This window comes from Heteronotia binoei, chromosome 21, assembly GCF_032191835.1.
Source record: "Heteronotia binoei isolate CCM8104 ecotype False Entrance Well chromosome 21, APGP_CSIRO_Hbin_v1, whole genome shotgun sequence".
NCBI classification, from domain to species: Eukaryota; Metazoa; Chordata; class Lepidosauria; order Squamata; family Gekkonidae; genus Heteronotia; species Heteronotia binoei.
Window position 1 is genome coordinate 18,928,471 of NC_083243.1, and position 18,654 is coordinate 18,947,124.

Consider the following 18,654-nt stretch of genomic DNA (forward strand, 5'->3'; position numbering starts at 1 on the left):
TTCACAACCGTAGAATCAGACAGCAAATCAAGTGTTTATCTGAGCATTTTGTTAAGACTTGCATTTCTGCGATCAATTCTCAAGGAGAGTTCAACAAAGTACACCACAGGATTGTAGCATTTCATTTTATTTTCAAATCATATAGATATATTTGTGGTCTACAGTTAGGGCATTCAAGTCCAATTTAAACAAAATTCTTATAATACAGACTAAATTAAAAACATAAGTGGAATATCACATTTCAAGAGAGACTGGAGGCAGTATTAACAAGAACTTTCAGAGTAACAGTAGAATATGCTACAGTGCAATTTAAAAAAAAACAAAACACTGGAGACAGCACATTGGCATCCGCATAATGGAAATTAGCTCTTTCAGCAAAAATGCTTCTTTCTGCATTTGTGGTTACAACTTGAAAAAGAAATCCCACGCACAACTGCAAGTTATTCACTTAGGACAGCCATTCCCTGTATAGCCCTTTCTACCATTCATGTTAACATTCTTTATTAGAAAAGCCAAGTGCATTAAATGAAATTGTGATGGGAGGCACGTAACTTTGAATAGTCTGTGCTTTAACTTGTAGTTAACTCTGAAAGGGACAGACTCTTGTTTCCCAGCTGCTTGTTGAGAAGTTTTCTCATCTTAGAGAATGATATGCTAATTACTTGAGTTCCCTCCAAAGTTGTTTTTTCTTTTAATGCACATTTAGTAAATACCTATACTAGTGGAGCAATGTTACATATCCTTGCTTAAAAGTAAGCTCCACAGAGTACAATGGGATTTACTCAGTAGAACGTAGGCATAGGATCGCAGCCTAAGGAACTGAAAGGAAAAGTGCACCGATACTTACCAAGACTTGTTTCTAAACAAGATCCCCTTTAGCAGCTATTAAAAATGAAGTCAACAGTTTACGAAGTGATGAACAGCCAAGATTCAACAAAGGTGCCTTTGGCACAGGCAAGAGGGGTTCGCACAAGTCCCATGGAATGGGGCGGGCTTCTTTACCTTCAACTGGCAGGCCCTATCAGAAGTGCCTTTTGGATTGTCCCTCAGTTTCAACAGCAGCCTGCCACGAGGCATGCAGAACTGCAGTTCCAAAGGGAAACTGAGTCACCACCCCCACCCCCGTTTCCACTAGTTGGATCAAGGCCAGAGTACTTTCAGAACACATCTGTAACAGCATTATCACCGCAATGTACATTTCAAGAAACTTTCTGAACGTATGTCGCGAAAGATGGTCCACTACTTGCCATAGCAAGCAGTGTACAGAAAGGCAGCGCCTTTATTACTAAGCTGCTTCTTGTAGAACGAGGCTGAGTTCATAATAACATAAAGAATCCAACTCCAAGTTCACATCTATTTTTAAAAACCCTAAAAATAAAATACAGTATGCTTCCACCCTGTCCCAGGTTTCAAAACTCTGTACCAACCACTCCATAAGGTTTACCCGTGCCTTATCTTGGCATTCAGCAGCAGCTCCTGAAATGGTATGAAGTATGTGCTGCAAGCCACAACCGACTGTACTTCAAGGCAAAACGACCGACTGAATTTCATTTAGGATCAACCATGTATTGGCCAACTTAAAGGGGGGGGGGAGTCATGTCGCCTAAGTAAAACAAAAGCCACAGGGAAACACGGGCTCTGATCGTTCTTGTCATGTTTTACAAATGGCAAAGGACAATTAAGAAAAGCAGGCTGCTGTGAAAGCCTAAAGTCCCCGCAAAGATGCACAAACTCTTTAAGCTGTGGCCAAATCTGCTTGTTTGCTAAAGGCTCAACTCACTCTCGGCCAGCCTTTGCACAGATTTGAGCAAGTCAGACTTTGCTCTCCGGTTTCTATGGAAAGCAGAGATCGAGGTGAGCTAATGAGGCTCTTGTTCCTTGGCTGCTTCCCTGCAGTTCAAAGTATCAGGCTGATCTCTGGGGGTCCCAGGGACGGTAGGCCACACAAGGAGGCCCCACTGTCCCAGGAAACTTGTTTCCCCCGCTCTCTTTCTAGGCAGCCTTTGCCATCTGCAAGATAGGCAGGGCTGCCTCACTTGGATCCAGTGTACCATCTTCACCAAGGCATATTCTTTGGCCATTTTGAGGGATTTCGCAAAACTTAACAGAAGCACACCCATTTCCTGCGGTCTCAAAGCAACAGTTTGTTTTGTGCACGTTTCTACTGAAATCCACTATGGTTAAAACTGCTTAATCAGAAATGCGCCTGAAGGAACTGCATGTTATGGGGGGAGGTCAATTTGCATGTGAACACGCACATGGCTTCAATTGGTAATTTTTTGCTCTCAAGTTTGGACAAAACATTACACATTAAGACAATCAGCAGAAAAATATATGCTCTTCCAATAACATACAGTGTGCTTAAAAATATCTATTAAAAAAGGAATTAAGCATCTGTCCACAGCGAGTGAACCCCAATATGCTTTTCAGCTTGCTGCATTTTCATACTCTTAAAATGCAAGATGAAATCTTTACCCTTATTAGTGATGTGGCTAGCTAGATTTTAAAGTATCTGCCTAATCCAGTAAAAATTTAAAATAAAGTTACGGGCTTTCTTGTATATACATCACAGTATATGGTGCTTTTTTTTCAGGTCAGCAACACGAAGGCACAATGATCAAGCAAAACATAACAGTACCTGAATCTAATGGTTTTGTACTGACATATTAAAAGTCATTTTAGAAGATGGAAGCAGACAGAGAATATTAACTTCTCTAAGCCAGATCTCATCAAAATGTTGGTCCAGGGGAAGGAACAGTTTCCTACATAAAACATTTTGGGAGTCGTCCAAAGACACAAATAACTTAATATGAAATGGCTTAAATTGACCACAGCTGGAACTTTTGGGTCAGCTATAAACATACCTGCTTTAATGTATCCAAAGAAAGAAAGAGAGAGAGGTACGCGTCTATAGCCTGAGGCATCAACACCATATATGCACACAAACATACACACAGAGTGTTCACCGTTGGTTACCCTTTTTTGTAAGACTACACACAGCATTTTTAGAGACCTGAAGTTCCCAGGTCTTAAGAGCCAGGATCTGAGTTCTTTGCTTCCCACCTATCATTTCAGCAGCAATTTCCTCTCTGCGTCTCCCAAACAGTGCACCCTTCCTGGAAAAGTGTTAATGCTCCACCTCCCTTCTCACGTCAAGCCAATGCCAGCGTCAAGAGAGTCCCATTATGCTGAATAGGGAAGGGATCAAGAACATGAGTGAGAATCCCACCATTCCATAGGTAATATAGCGATAGGGCAGTTCTACTTCCATACGCTGCCGGGCTACTCGGATATCATCGCAAGGTATGCGGAAGATTTTACACGCTAGCGGGATGGTGACTTTCTTCATGGCCGTTTTTGTTAGCAACAGAATCACCACTCCGATCAACAGGCGCAACATGGCTTTTCCCAGGACAGTCACAGTGAGGGAGGGGACTGGCAGGGGAAGTGCCTCAGGGGAAGGATCCGGCATCAGACTCAACATGTAGTTCACGTGGGAGCCACAAGCAACTCCCGCTCCACAGCCCAGGATCTGCGCGGTGTCCCCTCGCGATGTACTCCAGGTGTCAAGGGTGAAGGAGAAAACCCCCAAGGCAAGATGGAGGCTGATGATGATTAGTGGAGCATACTTGTGGGTTAAGTTGAAGTTATCGACTAAGTCCACAACTGGAAGGAAGACAGCCAAGATGAGGATCGCATAAAAGAATCCGGCAATAACATCCTGTTGAGAGAGGGAAAAAAAAGATTAAATATGATGTATGTTATACTCAGAAAGAGCCCTGTGGCGCAGAGTGGTAAAGCTGCAGTACTGCAGTCTGAACTCTCTGCTCATGACCTGAGTTCGATCCCGGCGGAAGCTGGTTTCAGGTAGCCGGCTCAGGTTGACTCAGCCTTCCATGGTCGGTAAAATGAGGACCCAGCTTGCTGGGGGGAAAGTGTAGATGACTGCGGAAGGCAATGGCAAACCACTCCGTAAAAAGTCTGCTATGAAAACGTTGTGAAAGCAATGTCACCCCAGAATCAGAAACGACTGGTGCTTGCACAGGGGACTACCTTTATCTTTTTTTCTTTTAATGTTATACCGATGGTGGTTACTTATCATGTAAAGGTTTTAAGACAAGACAGAGACAAAATATTTTTAAGACCATTCCAAAATGACACAGGCATGGGAACAAAGGGAAGAAGGAGAAATCTCTCTCTTGCTAGTGAGGTCACTCACAGTCACTATTCAAAAGCGGCTATCTCCCAGGCTGCCACCTGCCTGCCTTCTGAGATTAGATGGGTGGGAACCTGGGAAAGAGACTTCACGGTTGTGGCACTGGCAAGAAATTAAGGTTTCAAGATGTAAGTCTTGTCAGAATCCATTCGTGATTTGTCGAACCCAGGTCTATAAATCTTGTTTGGATATCTATCCACCCTAAGTAGGACTCCTAGATTAAGGGCTGACACCTGGGAAAGCGATAGCACCTGGAGCTGTCAAACAGCACTGACAAGCTCACTTTCGAACCATTCAGAGTGACAGCTCTAGATCAAAATGATCTCGGTCCCGGGGCTAAATTGCCTAGAGGTTGCTATCGAGTTAATCAGCTGACAGCTAGCCAAGGATAAGAGAACGCTAGGAGTTAACACAAGGCATGCAGAAGACTCTGATCCAGAGGCATTTGTCCCAGGATACATCCGAAGATAACTCTTATTCCAAAAGCCTGAAGGTTTGTACAGGTCGCCTCTGAGTCTTCCATCCACTCCTGCAGAACTGTGCAGCTGCAGTACACTCTTTTTTGGAGCAACCTGGAGCGAGCAAGTAACTGAACCAAGAGTGTTAGCCTATGTTAGCCTAGTCAGGTTTGTTGTTTTGTGTGTTATTTGTTGTATGTACATCCCATTCCTGTTCTTTTAGTCCAGGGGTGGCCAAACTGTGGCTCTTTCACACATATTGTGTGGCTATCAAAGCCCCCACTGCACTGTTGGCTAACTTGGAGAAGGCATTTGTCTCTTTAGATCACTTCTCTAAGCCAAGCCAGCCGGCAGCTTGGATAATACATTTACAGTTAAAGTCGCTTTCTGTCCTCCTTCCCATCTATATTTGCTTTCCTTCCACCTTTCCTTCCTTGTGGGTCTCAAACATCTGACATTAATGTTTTTGCGGCTCTCAAGTATCTGACATTGATTCTATGTGGCTCTTATGTTAAGCAAGTTTGGCCACCCCTGTTTTTGTCTCTTATCTTTCTCTCTTTTTTTTAAATTATTATTTTTACCTTTTACCTTTTGATTGGAGTCATTAATGGTCTTTAAGTACTGGCAAGATTCAGCTACCAAATTTGGGCATATCACCAAACTAAAAGAACCCAGTTTAGTATAATTTTGTGTATATTTCTTGAGGGTTGGCCTAAAGGTTTTAATTCATTAGCAGCTGTAGGACCCTGGCATGGCTGCAGCTGCTGATGCTTTGACAGCCACCAAACTCTTGAAATCTCTACCCAGAGAGTCTTGCCTGTCCCCTTCTGTTGCCAACTTCTGCCAGCAAGGTGAAAACTTCTTTGTTTTGTTTGGCGTTCCCTCACCAATTCCTCCCTCCTGCCCTACGTTTTAATTGCAGTTTTGCATGTGTTTTGATTTTTTTTTAATGCCTTGATTTTAATGGTTTTTGAGATGTGACTTTATTATTTCTGTTTTTAATCTGTTAGCCACCTTGGTGGCCCTGGTAAGAGCATACAGGTGCATATAAATTTTGAAAATAAACATACAGGTGTCTATATTGTTGTTGTATTTATTTTATTTTATACTCTACCTATCCCACGAGTAGGATACACCCTGAGCACTGTTCTACCGGGGGGGGAGTTTTAAAATATAATTTAAAAAATAATGTATTGCTCCAGCAAAAACAAAAAGTGCACATATATAACCCATGGTAGCTGATCTCTATAGGTTAGCAGGTAGTTCCTCAGGCACTACAAAAGTGAAGAATACCAGTTTACTGGTGTCTTCATAGTTGCCCATAATACACAACCAATAGGACTACTACATCCCTGAAATAGTATTATCCATGCAGACTCCGAGAGTTCTCATAGCAGTTGATCAAGATGGGTGACAATGCCTGTAGCAGCCGAAAAGAGCAAGGGTCCAGCAACACCTTAAAGACTAACACAATTTGTGGCAGGGGAGGAGTTTTCATGAGTCACTGTTTATAACACTGTGTCCTTTTAGCAGTTGCTTATTGAGTCATCTGCATCCTCATCATGCATAAAACATGTACTTTTAAAAAGCTACACAGCAAATTTAAATCTGTGGCATAAAAACTTATGGAACTTATATGTGATGAGGAAAATAACAGCAAACATAAAATCTATAAAATATCTTTCACAAGATATATAATTTAACTTACATGGTTTTCTATTCTTGAATATTTAATCTCTCAGGATGAGATTCCCAATATTATCAATAAATTCTACCCTCTTTTTCTCTCCCTCTCTCTTGCTGACTACTTAAGGAACCTCCTTTTTGTAAGCTTAAGTATCTTTTATTTGTTGTATAAAAATGATAATACTGAACTATCATTGAAATTATTATTATTTTTCTTATTGTACCAATGCATTAAGATGTTATCTTTTTATTTTGAAATATGCAAGGCTTTTTGTGCAGAAAAAGCCCAACAGGAACTCATTTGCATATTAGGCCACACCCCTAACAGCACCATTGTTTCACACTGGGCTTTTTTGTAGAAAAAGCCCACAGGGACTCATTTGCCTATTAGGCTACACCCCCTGATGCCTAGCCAGCTGGAACTGCGTTCCTGTGCGTTCCTGCTTTAAAAAAAAAAAAAAAAAAAAAAAAAAAAAAAGCCCTGGAAGTATGCAATTATTTTGTAGTATATAACTATGAACCTTCTAATGAATAATTTAAAAATTGTTTTTTAAAAAAGCTACATAGCTACTACAAAGCCTTCCTGTGCTTGTCATGTGGTTGCACTAGTATAGCACCCTGTTAATTTTGTCCGTTCCCTTTTATTTGTATGGCTGTACAAGCGTGCAGCAGAAGCTCTATGTGCCCACCTGTCAGTGGTGGGAAAAGGGCTGCAGCAGTTTAAAGAAAGGAAAACCAGCAAGAGCCCTGGATACCAGGCAGAAAACAGGAAAGTAGAAGGGCATGCTCTGTTCTTCCAACAAGCACATAACTCTGCCAGAGGGAGAGAGGCACATGTGAACAGGATGTGCTATACAAGTCTGTATACACAACAGCTGCAGGCCAGGGGCCTTTAAAATGCTGATAAACACACAGGCGCTTTCAAAGCATCTCCTCACTTCTCTCATACAAAAACCTGCATTTGACAAAGTGCTGAAGAAATTCTCTTTATCCCATGTCAGAGCTCCCATTTCCTGGATCTGACTCTTCATTACAAAAAGGAAATGGAATATGGGGGAGGGGAGGTGGAATCAGATTTGAATGGCTAGATTCCAGGACCATAGCTGAAAGAAACTATGGTCCTGGAATCTGTCCTCTTTTTAACATTTTGAATGTAAGAGACAAATAGCTCTAGTCAAAATATTAAGGGTTGGGGGAGAGCTATGCCAAAAGGAAGGCATACTTCAAAGGCAATAACTTTTGAAGCCTTCCTCAAGAAGGGAAGCATGCTGCTTTTTCCAATAAAGAAAACATTTTGGTTCTTTGCAAACAAAGCTTGAACAAAAATTCACATTTTCTGCTGCAGGTGACAGAAGTTAAGATTATATCAGAACTGGCAGAAAGGTGGATTGTTGTATTTTATTTATTTAATACCCCGCCCTATCCCACTGGTGGATCGCTGGCCAATTCCCTGGAGATAAGTTGCTAAGATTCTTGCAAAAAACCCCCCAAAAAACCCTGATGACTGTCGTGGATCACAATCTGATCCAGTAAAGGCCTTCTCTCCCCAACTGAGGCTATCTTACTTTGGTCACATTATGAGAAAACAAGATTCACTGGAAAAAATAATAATACTAGGAAAAGCTGAAGGTAGCAGGGAAAGAGGAAGACTCAACAGGAGATGGATTGACTCAATTGAGGGAGCCATGGCCCTCAGTTTACAAGACCTGAGCAAGGCTGTTAATGATAGGATATTTTGGTAGTCACCTTAAATTGACAGTCACCTTAAATCAGAGCTTAGATGTTGACTTGACAGCATTTAACACAGACACACACACACCTTGAATTTTAATGTCTAGAAGATGCATGCTTCTTCACCCAGAGTAATTAACACGTGGAATTCACTGCCAGAGGACGCAGTGGTGGCTACAAGCACAGACAGCTTCCAAAAGGGATTGGATATATGGAGCAGAGGTCCATGAGTTAACCACAAGGTACAGATGGAAAACTCTGTCTGGGATGAAGTGTGCTTAGAGCACATGAGAGCATACGAAAGCTTACATTCTGAATAAAACTTTGTTGGTCTTAAAGGTGCAACTTGACTCCTACTTGGTTCTTCTGTCTGGAACAGGGATGTTCTGTATTCTTGGTCCTGGGGGGGCGGGGTTGCAACAGCAGAAGGGCTTCTGGAATTCTGGCCCACTGATGGACCTCCTGATGGTACGTGATGGGCAGTGTGTGACACAGAATGCTGGACTGGATGGGCATGGCTTCTCTTACGTTCTTATGGATTTATGTTCATGGCCCTCAGTCTGCAAGATCTGAGCCACAGTCCTCAGTTTGCAAGAGCTGAACAAAGCTGTTAACTGTAGGATATTCTGGAGGTCATTAATTCATACGGTTGATATAAGTCAGAAGCAACGTGATAGCACAACACACACACAATCAGTGTATGACAAATAACTAGTTCCTAAGTTACTTTAACTAAACTTAACAATTTCATTGAGGTATAGGTCTTTGAGGTGGCATAAATTGGGGGGAGCCAGAACCCACATTATCAGATGCATTCATTTTTAAGGTGTCCTAAGACCTCTTACTCTAACTGCAGAGATGCTACAACTTGTACCAGTATCTTTCATTCTACATATGGATACAGAATATCTATATTTGATATCTGCTATGTATTTTAAGAACATAAGAACATAAGAGAAGCCATGTTGGATCAGGCCAATGGCCCATCCAGTCCAACACTCTGTGTCACACAGTGGCCAAAATTTTTATATATACACACAAACTGTGGCTAATAGCCACTGATGAACCTCTGCTCCATATTTTTATCTAAACCCCTCTTGAAGGTGGCTATGCTTGTGGCCGCCACCGCCTCCTGTGGCAGTGAATTCCATATTTTAATCACCCTTTGGGTGAAGAAGTACTTCCTTTTATCCGTTTTAACCTGTCTGCTCAGCAATTTCATCGAATGCCCACGAGTTCTTGTATTGTGAGAAAGGGAGAAAAATACTTCTTTCTCTACTTTCTCCATCCCATGCATTATCTTGTAAACCTCTATCATATCACCCCGCAGTTGACGTTTCTCCAAGCTAAAGAGTCCCAAGCGTTTCAACCTTTCTTCATAGGGAAAGTGTTCCAGCCCTTTAATCATTCTAGTTGCCCTTTTCTGGACTTTCTCCAATGCTATAATATCCTTTTTGAGGTGCGGCGACCAGAACTGCACACAGTACTCCAAATGAGACCGCACCATCGATTTATACAGGGGCATTATGATACTGGCTGATTTGTTTTCAGTTCCCTTCCTAATAATTCCCAGCATTGCGTTGGCCTTTTTTATTGCAAACGCACACTGTCTTGACATTTTCAGTGAGTTATCTACCACGACCCCACAACTTTGTTGCATTGGCTGCATCTGAGTTCACAGAATCATAGAAGCGGAGTTGGAAGGGACCTCCAGGGTCATTTAGTCCAACCTCCTGCACAATGCAAGAAATTCATCAATACCTCCCCTCCCCTCCACACACACACACACACCCAGTGACCTTTGCCTGTGCCCAGAAGATGGCAAAACCTCCAGGATTTCTTGCCAAACTGGCCTGGAGAAAAATGGCTGACTCCAAAGTGTCAATCAGCATTTCCCTGGGTGTGTAAGAAGGGGCCACAAGAACTAAGCACTGATGCAATCCTTCCTGCCCTCCTTCTCACGAGCTGCTTAATTCACAGAATCAGCACTGCTGTCTTTAGTGCCAAGGCTTAAGTTTTTAGTTGACCTAAGTTCTGCAGGATTTCTCATTGGCTGTTTACAAGCCCCAGGGTGGAACAGCCAGCTGCAAGGCATTAGGTCTTGATTGCCAATTAGAGGTTTATGGGGTAGTAAAAGAGATTTCTCCTAGTTTTAGTTTTGGGCTTACTTAGGCAAGGGGCTGTGGTGACCTAAGAGAATCATTGAGAATCCTGGAAGATTTGGCTGGACAGTCCCGGAAGGGAGTGCCTGTGAAGCTCTGGACTTTTTCGCTATCTACAATTGGCCTGAGGGTCAAGGTAATAAGTCAGCTTTTAAAGCTTTTGTTATTTTGTTGCATGGTGTTGGGAAACTACCCAGACAACCAGAATAAATTTTGTTTAAACTTTTGTCTGGTGTCAGTGGCTTGCAGAAGGGACCAGTGCCTTTTGGCCTTACTAAGAAGAGGGTGTGAATGCCATGAGCGTCTCTTTGGCCATTTGCAGATTATTGACCCTTTAGGGGGAACAGGTGGATTGGGCCCTGGACGAATACCCAGCCTCGTGGCAGCAACCTTGGGGGAAGGTAGAAAAGCTTTGCCTCCCTCTTGGAATAAGTCTTAAAGGGCCCCGGCAGAAGGTTTCCAAGACGGGCCTCCTCACAGGGAGCTGGGAGGTGGGCTAGAGGGACTACTGGGCACCACACTGTCAGATAGCCATCTAAGCCTCTGTTTAAAAACCTCCAAGGAAAGAGAGCTCACCACCTCCTGAGGAAGCCTGTTCCACTGAGGAACCGCTCTGTCAAGAAGTTCTTCCTAATGTTGAGCCAGAAACTCTTTTGATTTAATTTCAACACATTGGTTCTGGTCTGACCTTCTGGTGCCACAGAAAACAATTTCACACCATCCTCTATACGACAGCCCTTCAAGTCCTTGAAGATGGTGATCATATCACCTCTCAGTCTTTTCCGCTCCAGGCTAAACATCCCCAGCTCCTTCAGCCTTTCCTTGCAGGACTTGGTCTCCAGACTCCTCACCATCTTAGTTGCCCTCCTCTGGAGCACTCCAACTCATCTATATCTATCTTAAATTGTAGTGCCCAAAACTGAACACAATACTCTAGGTCAGGGGTGGCCAATGGTAGCTCTCCAGATGCTTTTTGCCTACAACTCCCATCAGCCCCAGCCAGCAAAAACATCTGGAGAGCTACCGTTGGCCACCCCTGCTCTAGGTAGGGTCTAACCAGAGCAGAGTAAAGTAATATAATCACTTTGTGTGGTCTAGATACTATACTTCTGTTGGTACAGCCAGAAACTGTATTTGCCTTTTTAGCTACAGCATCACACTGCTAACTCGTTCATAAGACCTCTATATCCTTTTCGCACATACTGCTGCCAAGGCAAGTCTCCCCCATCCTATAATGCATTTGGTTTCTCCTACCTCAATGCAGAATCAGAGACGCTTCTGATTCACATGCTACCTTCTTCATGCAAAGACAGGCAAGCCTAAATCCAAAAATTTTTAATTACAAAGTTTGTCACTGTTCCTGCTGCCTGTTGTGACCTCTGGAAAGATCATTGTTCAAAACAATAGCCTCATGTGTTGGGGACAGAACAAAGAAGGACAAGGGGATTATATTTCTCTTCCTTCCATATTACCTTCATTTATACTTCAGCTTTATCCACAGTGAGGATCCCAAAGCAGCTTACATCATTCTCCTCTTCTCCATTTTACCCTCACAACAAACCTGGGAGGCAAGTTAGGCTAAAAGTATGTGACTGGTTCACTACCACCCAGTGAGCTTGGCAGAGTGGGGATTTGAACCTACTCTGAGACTATAACCAGTACAACACAGCTCTGCTAAAAAAGGAAATTTCATGCTCTTTTCCTGACTCACAGCAGTCTCCTGAACCAGACAGCTGTTCCTCTGAATATATCCTGTGACCCTAGGAATGTCTTTTCCAGGGGTCAGAAGGGGTTGCAGGAATGAAAAGCAACGCAGGAAAATTCCAGGTTCCTGAGATACACATCACTACATATCGAACAAGACAAGCATGCACATCACTACATATCAAACAAGACACTACATATCGAACAAGACAAGAAGCAACATGAAAACTTTGCCTCTTGAATTAGTAAGACATAGATTAATTAGTACTACTACTAAATGAATAAATACAGAGCATTACAGTACCAACAGTCCAATCCACACCCTTTGGAGTCCACTGGCTTAGACTGGAGTGACTCAACATAGGACCGCACTGCAAGGCCACTTGCTTTAACTGTACAGGAAGCAATATTTTGCACATACTGCTAATAAACATGAAAATGTGACTCAGTTGAATGGAAACAGCTTGCAGCTACACAGCAGCCTCCTCCTACTAGAGGGAAGGACACAACGTTCAGTCACCCAACACAGTTACTTACTAGCCTCTATTTGACCTAAAAACGATATTAGCTTAACTGTTTCTTTTTCTACTTGTACATGAAATGTTAAATAAAAAAAAAGATACACTGAAGGCCAAATCCCCCTCCCCAAATGATTTTTTTTTTGCAGATTTATATCCCACCTGTCTCTCTGAATCAGAGTGGCTTACAATCTCCTATATCTTCTCCCCCCACAATAGACACCCTGTGAGGTGGGTGGGGCTGAGAGGGCTCTCACAGCAGCTGCCCTCTCAAGGACAACTCCTACAAGAGCTATGGCTGACCCAAGGTCATTCCAGCAGCTGCAAGTGGAGGAGTGGAGAATCAAACCCGGTCCTTCCAGATAAGAGTCCGCACACTTAACCACTATACCAAACTGGCTCTCATAAAAGTGTTTTCTGCACACATGAAGACAACACACTACTGGGAAGCTGGAGAGAGGCCAGGTGGCAACGGCTGCTGTGGAGGCCCTCCAACAGCAGAGCCACTCCTGGCCCTGATGTGGCAGATGCTAAGAGTTGCTCTGGGATCAGAGTGACTCCCAGAAACCGCAGCTGCTGTTGGGGTTAAAGGTAGGGTCTGGAGATGTGCAGGACAGTGAAGAAGGGGAAATGGGATTTAAATGCTCCCCCCCCCCCCGCAAATCTTGCAGGCCCCCACTTGTTATAACTGATTCTCAACATTCTGAGGGCAACCAAGTCCTTGGGGATGGGACTTTTTGATTTACAAAGGAATTTTTTTTTCTGCATGCCTGGAGAATTCCCTCAGCATGTAGAAGTCCTTATGTTGCTTGTACACTAAAATATACATCCTCTTTATTTTAGTGCATTTCTTATATAGAATAACAGAATACTGATTGTAATTGTAATGCAATTAATCAGAATAGTATTTTGAAATGCGCTCCTCTGGCAACAGAGGCGACAACACCAACATCACAGCTAAGAAAAAGATACTATCAGTTACCTCCACACTTGAAAGTGGATGTGCCATATAAGCACTCTTAACACTCTGAGACACTTACTTGCCTGTTTTCTCCCAGAATTGAATCTAAACTATAATGAGCATATGAACTTTCCTTGTTATTTCTGTTTGCATCTGTTAAAACATTTCATTATATTGTATGCTGCTCAACCTCTAATATGTATGTGGACAGGCAAGTCTGATTCCATCCTGTTTGACAAAATGTGCATGCACACAAAAGCTCACGGCCTGAATACAATTTTGTTGGTCTTAAAGGTGCTACTGGACTCTAACTTTGTTACATTGCTTCAGACCAGCATGGCTACACACCTGGATCTACCTTCTCACAGGGGTTTACGACTAATTCTGGTTAGCCATGGTACATAGGGGTATACAGCTTATCTGGAATTTTCTTTATACTAACCAGGATCTTATTTCCAGATCGAACTCTGGCTAAGAATCCCTTCTAGGGATTTCGTGAGTTCAGGGACCTTTTGCTGACCTCTACTTTAAATATATAGCCTTACTTAAAGGTAAAAAAGGTCCCCTGTGCAAGCACCAGTCATTTTCGACTCTGGCGTGACATTGGTTTCACAACATTTTCATGGCAGACTATTTATGGGGTGGTTTGCCATTGCCTTCCCCAGTCATCTACACTTTCCCCCCAGCAAGCTGGGTACTCATTTTACCGACCTTGGAAGGATGGAAGGCTGAGTCAACCTGGAGCCGGCTACCTGAACCCAGCTTCTGCTGGAAGCGAACACAGGTCATGAGCAGAGCTTAGGAGTGCAGTACTGCAGCTTTACCACTAATATTACTAATTATATTTAATGGAATTTAGAAATTCTATTTTATTGGAACATCCAGTTGTAATTCCCATCTAAAATTCAATATCAAGGCTGACATATTCAAGCATCCAATGAGAGAAACTTTAAATAATACATATTTAAAACCCAATTCTTAGACAAGATCTAATGGTTAACTTCAATTAGCATGTAGAAATAACTTGAGAACTTTGCCTTACCAGAACTGAATGCATTCCCATATATATCCGACTAAAGCAAACCAGTAAACACCAGCAGACAGCAAGAACCAGCCCATATAACACTGGATACTGGAGAGGAAGAAAAAAAGAAAACACATTGAACTGATCAGATATGAAAAGTTTACTGGCAAGTCATTTTCAGTGCAATAAATCTTACTGATAATGCTTATTAGATTTTATCTTCTGCAAAACAAAACAACACATATATGACCACCGGAATAAGAAATTAGGAGTAAGCCACAGACTTGCATACTTCTAGCCATTTTTCTCCATGAATACCCATGTATCATATTATTTGAAATATTTAGATATTACCTTTCTGGACAGATCCAAATAGGCATCCGTGTTGGTCTGAAGTAGTAGAACAAAATAGGAGTCAATTGCACCTTTAAGACCAAATTAGTTTTATTCAGAACATAAGCTTTCGTGTGCATGCCAGTTTGGTGTAGTGGTTAAGTGTGCGGACTCTTATCTGGGAGAACTGGGTTTAATTCCCCACTCCTCCACTTGCACCTGCTAGCATGGCCTTGGGTCAGCCATAGCTCTGGCAGAGGTTGTCCTTGAAAGGGCAGCTGCTGTGAGAACCCTCTCCAGCCCCACCCACCTCACAGGTTGTCTGTTGTGGGGGAGGAAGGTAAAGAAGATTGTGAGCTGCTCTGAGACTCTTCGGAGTGGAGGGCAGGATATAAATCCAATATCATCTTCTTCTTCAGATGAGGAATGAGGTACAGTAAGCAGAGTCACATATAGAATGCCAAGTGGTACAAAGTTAAAAACCAATAGCAGAATAGTAAATTCAGAAAACCTTTAATCTGGGTTGAATTAGCGTGGGAAACCATAAAACAGTAACATGTCAGAATGTGAGAATGCCTGTTAATTATTCTATTGCTAATAAACCTGGGTCAAAAAGAAGGCATTTCTTTCCCAGAAGTTTCTCCTGTCCAACTAATTTACCTTTTAACATGTAACATAAATATATACATCATTCTAGTTTGTCATTAGGAAACATATAGAAGATGGGTTTAATATATGTAATGAGATAAACAGCCAATATCCCTAGTTTGAGTATGTCAATACAAAAGCATAATTCTGATACACTATCCTAAAAGAGAAATACATTGGAATACTGTGGCTATATCGCCCTACTTGGTGAAAGTGGGTTTAACATATGTAATGAGATAAAAAAACAAAACATCTCTGTTCAGTCCTGGGGAGGTGTTTGTTCCAAGTTTCATAATAGTTTGTAATTATAAACTAATTTTTATCTCATTACATATGCTAAACCCACTTTCACCAAGTAGGGCGCTATATCCACAGAATTCCAATGTATTTCTCTTTTAAGATAGTGTATCAGAATAACACTTTTGTATTGACATACTCAAACTAGGATATTAGCTGTTTATCTCATTACATATATTAAACCCATCTTCTACTACATTTGAATGTATTTTTCCTAATGGCAAACTTTAATGATGTATATATTTATGTTACATGTTAAAAGGTAAATTAGTTGGACAGTAAAAACTTCTGGGAAAGAAATGCCTTCTTTTTGACACAGGTTTATTAGCAATAGAATAATTAACAGGCATTCTCACATTCTGACATGTTACTGTTTTATGGCTTCCCACGCTAATTCAGCCCAGATCAAAGGTTTTCTGAATTTGTTAATTTTACTATTCTGCTATTGGTTTTTAACTTTGTACCACTTGGCATTCCAAACCCCACCAGCTATATGTGACTCTGATTACTGTACCTCATTCCTCGTCTGAAGAAGTGTGCATGCACACGAAAGCTTATGTTCTGAATAAAACTAAGTTGGTCTTAAAGGTGCAATTGACTCCTATTTTGTATTACCTTTTTGTCATTCAAGGTGGCTCACAATTCAAAATAACTACCTAGCAACATAACAAAATTGGGAGTCCAGTGGCATCTTCAAGAAAAACAAAGTTTTATTTAAGGTATAAGCTTTTCAGATAGTATCTGAAGCGTGAAAACACATGAAAGCATATACCTAGTATAAAACATTATTGGTTTTACAGGTGCCACTGGACTGATGCTTCAGATCAACACAGCTGCCCACCTGAATCTATCTAACATTACGTAATACAACATAAAAGGAATGGGGGACAGGACAGGAAAAAAAAATAAAGAAGCCTAGATGGATACCTTACAGAATGCAAGCTCTGGACCCAAATAGCAATAGATCCTAGGCTGGCTGAGGGCAGGGGCCATGCTGAGGCAGCCAGAGGAGGACAGGAAGCTGCTCCTGTTTGCAGCAGAGGAGAAGACTCGCAAGAATGGGTTTAAATTAAGGGAGGGAAGGTAGTGACTGGATATTAGGAAGACCTTTTTAACAGTAAGAGCTGTTCAACAGTAGAATCAGTTAAATAGGGAGGTGGTGAGCTCCCCCTCACTGGCAGTCTTTAAGCAGTAACTGGACATGTCGGGGATGTTCTAGTCTAGGCTGATCCTGCACTGAGCAGGGGTTGGACTAGGGCCTGTATGGCCCCTTCCAACTTTACAGTTCTATGGTTCAAATGACTGTTGATGGAAGTCAATAGGAGAGGAAGGTGCCAAACTGTCAAAATATGTAGATGCATGCACGCTAGTGAGAATAATAGTTACTATTAAACAGGATTCAATTCAAGTAACTTTTACACATCTGTTCAAAATGAGAATTTGAAGCTGATTTATGAACATTAGTGTCAGAGTTGATCAGAGTTTAGTATTATGTCTGCACACTTAATTTATAACTGGACTTCGACATAGAAAGGGAACAAAAAACATGGGAGAGGGGGAAAGGCAGTAAACCCACTGCTAGTAACCATGGTAAAGCATTGCATCACACCCGGGATAGGTCCAGAAGTGACGTTTTCTACATCTAAGTCAAACAAGTTCAAATCGCCACAGAGCTGTGAAGCTCACTGGGTGGTCTTACATGCTTATTCCAAGACTAAAATGAACCCTATGCTCTGAGATCCTTAAGAATCTGATATACACAAGGAAAAGAAATGGTGATTAAAATACAATAGGGCTTTGACCACTTTACAGCAGCTTTCACAATATCTAATCAACGCAAGTGCATGTGTTGGTGCCTGTGTTGGCACAAGTAGAGTATAACAGGGCTGTTCAGAGTAAATGATACCCTTTCAGCTAAGAGGATAAAGCTACTTACTTGAGAAAAGGAACAGAACAAACCCATTATGTAGATTGCTAGTGATTCTTCACGCATACAAGATTATTTATAAGTGGTAACAGTATAAGGATGGTACAGCTGGTATTGTGTTCCATGAAAGCATAGTGCTACCACATTAAAGCCAGCAGACCTAAATATTGATAAGGGTAAACAGAAAACAATTTTCTGGATAATTAAGGTATCTGATCTATTACCACAGATGTCATCAACCTAAGGACCCTTGAAAGTAAGTTCATAAGTTACTAGCAGTTGTCCACAGTGCACTGTACAGTTCTGAGGCCTATGCAACCACTTATGTGGTGCTTCAGTTATTGATTTTTGAGAAACTGTCACACCTCTTCATCAACTGCTTGTGTAACAAAACAGTGTCTTGTCACAGATGTTCTTGCACTCAGCCCAATCTCCACCCGCCCAACCATACCCTTGCCTCTGGCTCTTTTGATCTTTCTCAAAGCTGTACTCCATAGACTCCTCTCCCTGCCAGCAATGCATTCTGCCCTCTTTTTCACTCCTGACCTGCCTCTCCCCATTGCGTTATTTCTCTCCCCATCTTTCTCTGTTCATCCTTAAGCTCCCCAAGGCTCTGCTTCATTTGCCCTTTCCCTTCCTCCCCACTTTAAGCCAGACTTCCCTCCTCAGTCTATCCAATCAGCACAACACAAATACAGTCTTCACTGCAACACCTTTCTCCCCCCTCTGTACACAGATGGGTTTCACTTGAACTTGATGCGGGTGAAAATACAACTGTTTCCATTTCAAAATGCTTGTATAACTTTGATTTCATTGGCTTTTTGTTTATCTCCCCTTCTTACCATTGAGTCTATCACTGTCCTCAATAAACACTGATTTACCAGAATTAAGGTTTCTCTCAATCATTTTATGGATTAAGAATTGTCTAAACCAGGGGTGTCAAACATATGGCCGGGGGGGGGGGGGATGTTCTATCAGGCGCCTGAGCA

General features: G+C 41.9%; 1 protein-coding gene across 1 annotated transcript in view; it reads right to left on the reverse strand.

Annotated features, from left to right (window-relative positions):
* Positions 1-111: 111 nt before the first annotated feature.
* SGPP1 (sphingosine-1-phosphate phosphatase 1) overlaps positions 112-18,654 on the reverse strand; it is a 36,030-nt gene continuing 17,487 nt past the window's right edge. Inside the window, exons 2-3 of the mRNA XM_060262030.1 lie at positions 14,479-14,568; positions 112-3,721 (exon numbers count right to left, since the gene is read on the reverse strand). Coding sequence (XP_060118013.1) covers positions 3,170-3,721; positions 14,479-14,568 — 642 coding nt within the window. The 3' untranslated portion in view covers positions 112-3,169. The remainder of the gene's footprint in view (positions 3,722-14,478; positions 14,569-18,654) is intronic.